Genomic DNA, 9,388 nt, shown 5'->3' with positions numbered 1-9,388 from the left:
TCCTGTCCCAAACCAGGGTTCCAGAGGCGGAGATCGCACGCAGCTCTTCTGCCGCGCCGCCACCCCACCCCGACCCCACCCCGCGCCCTGCAGGCCCTCTTTCCCAAATACCTCCCACGTGCCGGGTGCTGTTCTCTGCCGTTTTAAGCGCGCCAAAGGCCCGGAACACCTTCGCCGCCGCGGGTCTGGGCCCCCGATCTCCTTTCCTCTGCCCCTTGCACAGACCAGACACGCAGCCTTTCCTAGCTCTGCCTTGAAAGGCTGTTGGTTTGCCAGAGGCCCCGCAGCCCGCGCGGGTGACGGTATTGCCCCCTCGAAAACTGATCGAAAGGCCACCCTTCCCTCAAGAATGCTTTCTGACTCCTAGCTATGGGAAACGAACTAGGGGTGTTGGAAGGGGAGGAGGGCGGGGGTTGGGGGTGACTGCGCGGCGGGCACTGAGGGGGGCACTTGACGGGATGAGCACTGGGTGTTGTTCTGTATGTTGGCAAATTGAACACCAATAAAAAATAAATGTGTTATTAAAAAAAATGTTCTCCACTTTTATTTCAACGCAGGAAACAATCCAGTAGCCGATAAACATGGGCGAAAGAGGTCTTCTCCGGACCGCGTGAGGAAGACGGTGGGTAACGTGTTTACAGTATTTTCCCTTGCCACATCAAGTCAACTCGGCTTGCCTGCCCGTTGTTCTCTGTAAAATCCTAGAATGAGACATTTCTTCCAAAACAAATACGACCTGGGTTTACGTCTCCTCGGTAATGTTTGCTGTAACTTCTTCACAGAAACGAAATACAGGAGATGCTGCAAGGACTTGGAGGTATGCATAAGTGATATCCGCAGGGAAGAGGAAAGTTTTAGATCCTACAGCTTTTACAGGTGGAAATCTTAATGAGTGGCCTGCAAGACTGATTTTCATGCCTTGTTCTCAATGTAGGATATACACAAGTATTTAGTGTGATTCAACTTTGCCACTTTCTGTGCTGACCTTTTCCATTGTTGATGGAAGGTAAAAATGGTACTCACCAAGAGGAGGTAAGAGTGACGCCGTTATTTTATGCACGGGTACGTCAACGTACTCTGCGAGCGAGTGGACGGAGCAAACTTCGTACCTCCTTTGGTGTGCACAGATTAGGTGGCATATCAGGTTTTTATGTCAAATTTAATTTTTCTTAATTTAGTTACTTTTCATTACTTTCCAGTGCTCTGTTCTTTGGAGTAGCAGCACACACTGAATCCTGCCAAAATCAATCAATCAAACAAAACCAACCAAAAGAACAAACAAAAAAGCACCCTCTTGTCGTCATTTCTCATTAATAAACCGTATAGCTGCAAACTAGAGAACTCCCGTAGCTGCAGAGAAATGTCATATCCAGACTCCTAAGCTTTTTGTTGTTTGGTCAGAGGTCAGTCACACCATCTGCACTACAGGACGGGACACTTAGCAAAGAGTCCCAAGTCAATCTGTGGCTCTTCGATAAGGATCGCCCTTACAAGCAAGTATGTTTTGACAGCTTTGCTCTATTTGGTGGCGACAAAGGGCTGGCTTTGTGAGCTGTCTAATAAACTTCTTACTGTAGAGGGATTCCGGGTGTGTAAAATAGTTTTATCAGACTGCAGATCCTTCATGACTGCTGAAAAGTAACTATCGACTGTAGATCCAAAAAGTCAAATCATGCGATTTGCAAAGCTTTATTTGAAGTATTAAGATTCGGTGAAATGCAGCACTTATGGATAAAAGTGCTATGGAAAAAGCTCCGTGAAAATATTTTATTTATTTTTTATTATTATTATTTTTAAAGATTTATTTATTTATTCATGATAGACACAGAGAGAGGGGTGAGAGAGAGAGAGAGAGAGAGGCAGAGACACAGGCAGGAGAGGGAGAAGCAGGTTCCATGCAGGGAGCCCGACATGGGACTCGATCCGGGTCTCCAGGATCAGGCCCTGGTCTGAAGGCGGCACTAAACCACTGAGCCACCAGGGCTACCCCGTGAAAATATTTTAAAAGTGTTTCTGAACTCATTTATTCCAGTTAGAGTTTTACAGTCACAGCCTTGCTCTCTTTTAGTAAAGCACAGTTAAAAGCATCACTCACTAGATCGCTTGAAAAATGATTCTTTAATGTGCGATATGATGATTTTTCTCCTTTTGGGGTCGTTTTTAAGAAAATGCTCTTGTGATGTTTTATATAATGCATCCTAATGGTAATCCATCTAAACATGTCCCCTGAGTTGCAGGATATTTATAAATTCAGAATAGTTTGCTTTTTACTGTCTTATCACAAGGACATTAAAGTCTATCTTTGGGATTCTTTATACGCATTTGAGAATGGAATGTCGTTTGATTATTATCCCCCTTTCCTTATCTCTGAACCCGCAGTTAGAGTAATGAGAATCAGGATACTAGTACTGCAAAGACTTTATGGAAAATAGCGAGCAAATCTGGCTTTTTCAAACAACGCCTGTGTTCTAGGTTTTTTTTTACTTTTTTTTTGGGGGGGGAGCGTCATGGGCACACAACATGATATTAGTTCCAGGTATGCGACATAACTGTTTGGACATTTACGATGCTGCAGTATAGATTTGAAGCGTCTTTGCTTATTGCTGAGGCAACATTTACTTATATTGAATCGTATATATGAAAACCAAATAATTTTCGGCGTGAAATTTCAACGAATATCTATGTTCTACACAGGTGGCATTATACAGGCTCTTCTGGCAAAAGAAAAATGTTTGAAGCAAATGCAAAAGCTTCTCTGAAAAGCACTAACGAGAAAATGGAGCAAGGTTGGAAAATACACAAAAACTAAGGTGAGGTTGTTATTTTTAAGCCACGAGGACCCATGTATCATATCTTAGTATTCCTTGGTGCAAATCACGGAAGGCGAATGCTATTATATTGAATTTTCCATTAAAAAAGAGATTTTGCTTGATTCTTCGTGGATAAATTCTCTTAACCTCACTCCTTATCAGCATTGAGGTGTAATTCCTAGAAGCCAGTAAAGAAGACCTCTCCCCTCCCTTTCAAAGAACAATTGAGTTCTCTTCCTGTAGGAGTTTTTTCCTATATAGTTTTCTTTTAATTCATAGTCATTCTGGACCTACACTAGCCGAACCTTGGGTAAACATCTGACAGTGTTATCCCAGTGAAAGTTAACTGTATTCCTTCACTGTAGAAAAGGTTAACTTTATATCATAAAGAATTTGCACATTGTAGCTAAGTTGCGTTCACTGTTCTTTCTTAAAAATCATTGTGCCAAAGAGGGGAACTGTTTAAGTGAAATATTCCTGTTCGGGAATCTTCGAAAAACATCCTCATTGCATCTACTTACTGCATCCGAACGTAGAGGTTCTTCAGGAAGAAGAAATGAAAAGTAAGCTGCTTTTAGATAAAATGAGTCTTTCTGGAAAATTGATTTTATGGTATATCCTCGCTAGTAGTATTAAGAGGCAAGGCATGTGAGAAGGCTTCTATATTGGTCGCTTAGGAACAATACTGTTGGTAATAGTCATTGTGTGCCCTTTCTGTTTCCCGTGAGACTATACTGTGCTGTTACAGTATTCCTGCAAAATATGGTTAATTTTCTCATCTCTTTGTGGAGTGTGACGGTGCTCGTTATCATGTTTTACAGGCAGAATCTTCATTTCAAATACTCTCAGCAGTTTCTGACTCTCTTTCAGAAGTGGGATACCGACATGAGGAAAGCCCAGGAACAGGAAGCAGAACTAGCTGTTGGTATCAGCCTTGGCTTTAAAATTGATCTATTTATTGATTTCTTTACTGTATCAAAGTCTCAAGTAGCAAGAGGTCATGCAAAAACATAGGAGAGAATGTAGAGTCCGTGAGCCCAGATGGGTAAGGGTGGATAGAAGATAGCCCAGATGGGTAGTGGTGGGAGGCCGAACATTCTATTTGGATGGCTTCTATTTAGTGATGCAGGAAGGTCACCAGTTAAGAGTTAGAGTGGTGGAGGAGGCGCTGCCTTTGGGCGGCAGAGAGGAAGTCCAGGAATTGTTTCCTGAGAGCGGGCCAGCGAATGCACTAGGGGAATATCATTGCCAAGCAGCATTATGGGTTTGATTTGGTTACTGCCATAGTGATCATGAATTTAAAGTGAGACCACGCTGCACAGTTGTGGCAGAACGGCCAGAGAGCTGGATCTTCCAGGGTTGGGGTTCGGCCACACAGATTGACAGAGTGGAAAGGGGGCAAGGTACACGTGCAAGTGCAGAGGTATGATAATTGACCATGGAATTTAAGCCAAGAAGGAGGAAAAGAGAGACTAGGAGAATGGGGACTGGGGACAAGGAAGACTCCTTGGATCATTGAGATATCAATTCTGAAAGAGTACTGAACCGTAGTAAGAAAGGGGAGAACACAAACAGGAGGTAGGTAAAGCTGGAATGTTGTGGGGGGCGGAGTGGGGGTGGAGAAAACAGCATAGCACAGTGGTCAGGAGCCTGGGCCCCAGAAACTTTTTGGTTTTTTTTTTTTTTTTTAATCCAATCCTGGTTGACCAGTACAAGCTGTGGCTTCAGGGACAAATTGTATCTCACTCAGGTTCCTCACCTATGAAAGGAGGAGACATGGTAAGAGCATCTGCCTCGTAGAGTTGTTTTGAGGGTTGTGAATGAGATCGTATGTAATAAGTCTATTTGAAATGGTTCCAAACAGTACCTGACACGGAGCTGATATGCAAGTCTTTGCTCTAAGTAATCTTATGTAGAGTTGCAGTTATTGGGAATCCCGGGTCTGACTACGTAAGTGACTAAAGTAGGGAAGAGGACAGAATTATTGTTGGAGAGCAGGTCAAGGAACAGAGAGGCTAGGATCGTCTGTACGTGTCCTGAAATGACAAAGAATTAACACATGTTTTGAACGTTGTTAAGAAAGAATCGCTCCTCTGTGACTACTGTTAGGAAGGATAATTGTATAGAGTCTTTGCCTACTTGTGGTAAACAGATTATTAGAAGGGCCGTTTTGGACTTTGAAGTCCAGAATTAATACATGTCTTCAATATCGGTGAGGAAGACAATTTCCTACTTAATGGTACTAGGTAGGGTCATCGTGTATTGTTTCTGTATATGCGTGGTGAACACAATGATCTAAACTTGGTCGCAAAAGTTGTTAAAACAGGAAATGCTGACAGGTATCGATTTAAGGAATCTTCCTTTTTAACCTGATGGGTAATTATGTTCTCTGAATAATAAACGTGACCCACATTTTGTCACCTTTTCTTTTATGTTCCTAGCATATGTTTCAGGAGCAACAAAAGATTCTGCAACAAGCTAGAATTGTTCAGAACCAGAGGCTGGAAAAATTAAGAAACGTATACAAAGAATTCTTAAAGGTCTGTTGTATTTGGCAGCACAATACGCTCTTAGAAAAACAAGACATAGAGGTGCCTGGGTGGCTCAGTCGCTTGAACGACCAACTCCTGGTTTGGCTCAGGTTGTGGGTCCTGATCCCATGGGTTGTGGGATGGAGCCCCGCTGGGCCCTTCTCAGGACGGAGTCTGCTTGAAGATTCTCTCCTCTGCCCTTCTGCCCACTTGCACGTGCGCTGTGTGTGTCTCAAATAAATGAGCAAATCTTGAAAAACTACGTAATAAGTATATAAAAGTAGAAGATAGTTTCTTTCTGAATCTGTGGGTGGAAAACCATTTAGGTTGTACCAAAATTGTCAACCAATGTCCAGTATGACCTCACTGTTTTGGATTCAGCTAATTGGGAAATGCATTTTTTTATTTTAGTATTAATTAATACTTTTATGGGAGTTGTTTATTTTTTTACTTTCATTTCACATTATTACAACACACATTTAACTCTTATTTTTGTAAATTTGATTATGTGTGAAATTGAGATCTTGAACTTTTTTTCCACAATGTTGAAGATTTAAAGATCTTGACTGAAAAAAAAGGAAAAAAATAAGAAATACTAAAAAAAAAATATCCTAAGTGTACCAGATGGGAGTCGTTTAAAACAGGGAATGGCAACGTGGGAATTTTACCTAGAAATACACGTATTGTGAAGAATACTGGTACTCTATTAACACTTCGAGCATGATTTTGGTGGTTCGATCATCAGTTTGAGATCAGCAATAAACATATAGTGAAAACTAGGAATTCTATGAATCACTTCTACGTGTCTTTTCCTTGTATTGATGGTTTCTGTTAAATACGAGTAAGCAGTTGTAATTGATGGATCCTGATTTTTATATTCAAATGTGTTACATGAGTTTTTGTGGCACATTTGCTTTTGGAATACTAGAGGAATAGTGACTTTATACACAGACTTAAGGGATCCCTGGGGCTCAGCGGTTTAGAGCCTGCCTTTGGCGCGGGGCGTGTTCTTGGAGTCCCAGGATCAAGTCCCGCGTTGGGCTCCCTGCATGGAGCCTGCTTCTCCCTTTGCCTGTGTCTGTGCCTCTCTCTCTCTCTCTCTCTCTCTCTCTCTCTCTGTCTCTCATGAATAAATAAACAAATTTTTAAAAAGTTTAAAAATATCATAAGGAAAGGTCTAAGAGAATGTATATCATAATGAAAGGCCAGAGGAAAACTAACCGTTTGTGAATTGAGAATGATCTGGTGTGATATTTGCACATCAGCAGATTGTCTTCAGTGACACATACCTCTTCTTCAGGCAGAGATATACTTCTTTAGGAAGTGATGGAATCCTGCACATTCCCCTTCTTTTTTTTCTTGTTGTGTCTATGGGCGCTGTGTGTGTGTGTGCGCGCGCGCACACGAGAGTGTGTGTGTGTGTGTGTGTGTGTGTGTGTGTTTGTGCCCGCGTCGGCCCTTTACCTCTGCATCTGTGACTTTCTTTCCAACCTTTCTGCAACTGTATCTTTCTTTGAATTCCCACTGCTACTGCCCTAGTTCGGGATCTCACCATTCCTTGCTCCTCCAATTAAATGCTTACCTGAGTGCTCTCTTCCCCAGTCCATTCTTAAGGTTCTGCAATATGATCTTCCCTCCTGAAAACCTGTCATTAGGTTCCCATGTTAAACCCTCAGGTATTCAGCATCTGCCCCTGCCCAGTAACAGAACTCCCCTTTTTAAAAAAAGATTTTATTTATTTATTCATAGAGACACAGAGAGAGAGAGAGAGAGAGAGGGAGAGAGAGGCAGAGACACAGGCAGAGGGAGAAGCAGGCTCCACGCAGAGAGCCTGATGCGGGACTCGATCCAGGCTCTCCAGGATCATGCCCTGGGCTGCAGGTTTTGCTGCACCACCGGGGCTGCCCCCCTTTGTGGTTTTAAGTGGACATTCCTCCTTTCCTTCCACCCTTCCAGCTCTCTCTGAACTAACTCACCTTTACTTCCTTGTTTCTGGAATACTTTCAGTTCCTTCATCCCTTTACCTACTGAAGTCCTATTCTTTCACCAACTAACGCAGAGTCAGTCTTACCTTCCAGCACACAGTCATGGCAAGTGGTGTTTCCTTAATCATTACAAAGGATTTGTGTGGCTTTTAATTTACCTGTTTTTATCTCCCTAGAATAAGGGAGGAAGAGATCATGCATCCCTTTTCAAATTCACGGCACCTAACGGCACCTTTTCTGTAGGATGCACGAGATCGCGACTCGTTAGGTGAACAGTAAGGATTAGACCATGTTTGCTTTTCATGACTTAAGAGGCCGTGTTACAGATCATTTCATTCCCTCCAATGGAATATGTTATACTGATTATCAGTCATTATAATTGCAGGGTTCCGTGGTGTTTATAGAGTGTTTTAAAATTATGGATTTTCATTCTGTGGGGCGGTCAGTCTTTATCTGTTTTTCCTCCACCTTGACCTTAACTGTCTATTAATGCATTGTTTGGAGCCAAGTGTATTACTGTCATGCCTCTATAATAATAATATTTGACTCAAACACAACATTTTAAAAATTTCTTAAGTGGGTATTCCGATCTCCATGTATCAGGTACAGTGTTTGTTTGGAAAAATTAATGAGCATCCCTTGCATATTAAGGGTTGTTACCTTTGAAATCTAACTTAATTTTTTAAAAATATCTTATGTATTCTTTTGAGAGAGGGCACACGCAGGGGGAGAAGGAGAGGGGGAGGGAGAAGGAGACTCCCAGCTGAGCAGAGAGCCTGACGCGGGGCTCGATCCCAGGACCCTGAAATCATGACCTGAGTTGAAGGCAGACTCTTAACCCACTAAGCCACCCAGGTGCCCCCTGAAATTTGATTGTACATGTTTGCAGCATGAGATGAAAAGCGGTGCTTTATACCTGAACTAGGCTTCTTGTTTTAGAGTTCGCAGGCCTTGGACAAGGACCATGAACATCTTCTTACTGATGAACAAAGTGAAGTCAGAGAAGAAATCGTCAAGTTTCAAAACAAAATTATGAGGGAAGCTGTAAGTAGTATACATTTAATATTAAGACCTAAGGAGGCATGTGAGCATTGGGGTATTTGTTTTGCCAAAATGTATGCCAGCTACCCGAATAACAGGCGAATGTCCCGTATTTCCTTCCTTGAAACAGCAGCAGTAAGAGCTGGCAATGGTTCGGAAGTCTCTTCATTCCCTGTTGTTCTGATGACTTTGAAGAACGAAAGAACGGGAAGCTACGTTTTATTAAGTATGACATTAGCTGCACTGAACCACACTGTAGTAGTTTAAAGATTGTAGTTGAAATTGGTACGTCTTGTTTATCATAGCTTGCTTGCTAAGTGCAAGAATCTTTTCCTGTTAAAACCCCGACCCTAAAAAGCTGTGTGAGGAGTGGCAGTTCCACAATTATATACGTATTCAGCTTTCAACCCTTTGTTAGTAATGAAGACTTTTTGTACTTAACACTGTCAATTAGCTGTTAGCAGTAAGGATGATTTAATTTTAGGCTTTCCCTCAGTGGATCTGTATTATCCCCAAAAGGCTCAAACCACAAGTACAGAAAGAAGGCTCCATTGTTTTGCCTAAAGGGAAAAAAAATTAAAGAATATAAAATCTGTCTTATCCGTGCACCCGCTTATATTTACTCATTAGTTTACTGAGCCAATTCCAATACCAATATGGTTTCAGAAGAAAACGTACTCTACTGCCTTATAAAAAGGATTGCAAGCAAACATAAGATTGTGTTTTAAAATCCATTAAACTGCCTACAATCGCTGGGAGAAAAGAACTACATATATAAATATCAGTGCTGAGACATGGGTTTGTGAATGTGTCATTTCCACAAGCACACCAAAATGTCATTTAATTGGTGTTGGTTCACTATTAAATGACACCTGCCCTTAGGATTTATTGAATATATTTCACAAACACGCACATGTACTTAATTACTTAGGGCTTAAGCATTTCACATCTCCCTTTTAATTAAACATTTTGTTTGTTTCTTTATTTATTTTTGAGGCAGAGAGAGAGAGAGAGAGACAGA

General features: G+C 41.7%; 1 protein-coding gene across 1 annotated transcript; it reads left to right on the top strand.

Annotated features, from left to right (window-relative positions):
• Positions 1-2,786: 2,786 nt before the first annotated feature.
• LOC119868547 (synaptonemal complex protein 3-like) lies at positions 2,787-8,967 on the top strand. Its single transcript, XM_038589139.1, has 5 exons — positions 2,787-2,810; positions 3,632-3,731; positions 5,252-5,350; positions 8,266-8,370; positions 8,498-8,967. The coding sequence occupies exons 2-5, from the start codon at positions 3,696-3,698 to the stop codon at positions 8,504-8,506; spliced, it is 249 nt and encodes an 82-aa protein (XP_038445067.1). The 5' UTR covers positions 2,787-2,810; positions 3,632-3,695; the 3' UTR covers positions 8,507-8,967.
• The last annotated feature ends 421 nt before the right edge of the window (positions 8,968-9,388 follow it).

Source organism: Canis lupus, unplaced genomic scaffold (assembly GCF_011100685.1).
Source record: "Canis lupus familiaris isolate Mischka breed German Shepherd unplaced genomic scaffold, alternate assembly UU_Cfam_GSD_1.0 chrUn_S1679H1873, whole genome shotgun sequence".
Taxonomy (NCBI): Eukaryota; Metazoa; Chordata; class Mammalia; order Carnivora; family Canidae; genus Canis; species Canis lupus.
This window is presented reverse-complemented; position numbering and strand designations above follow the sequence as displayed.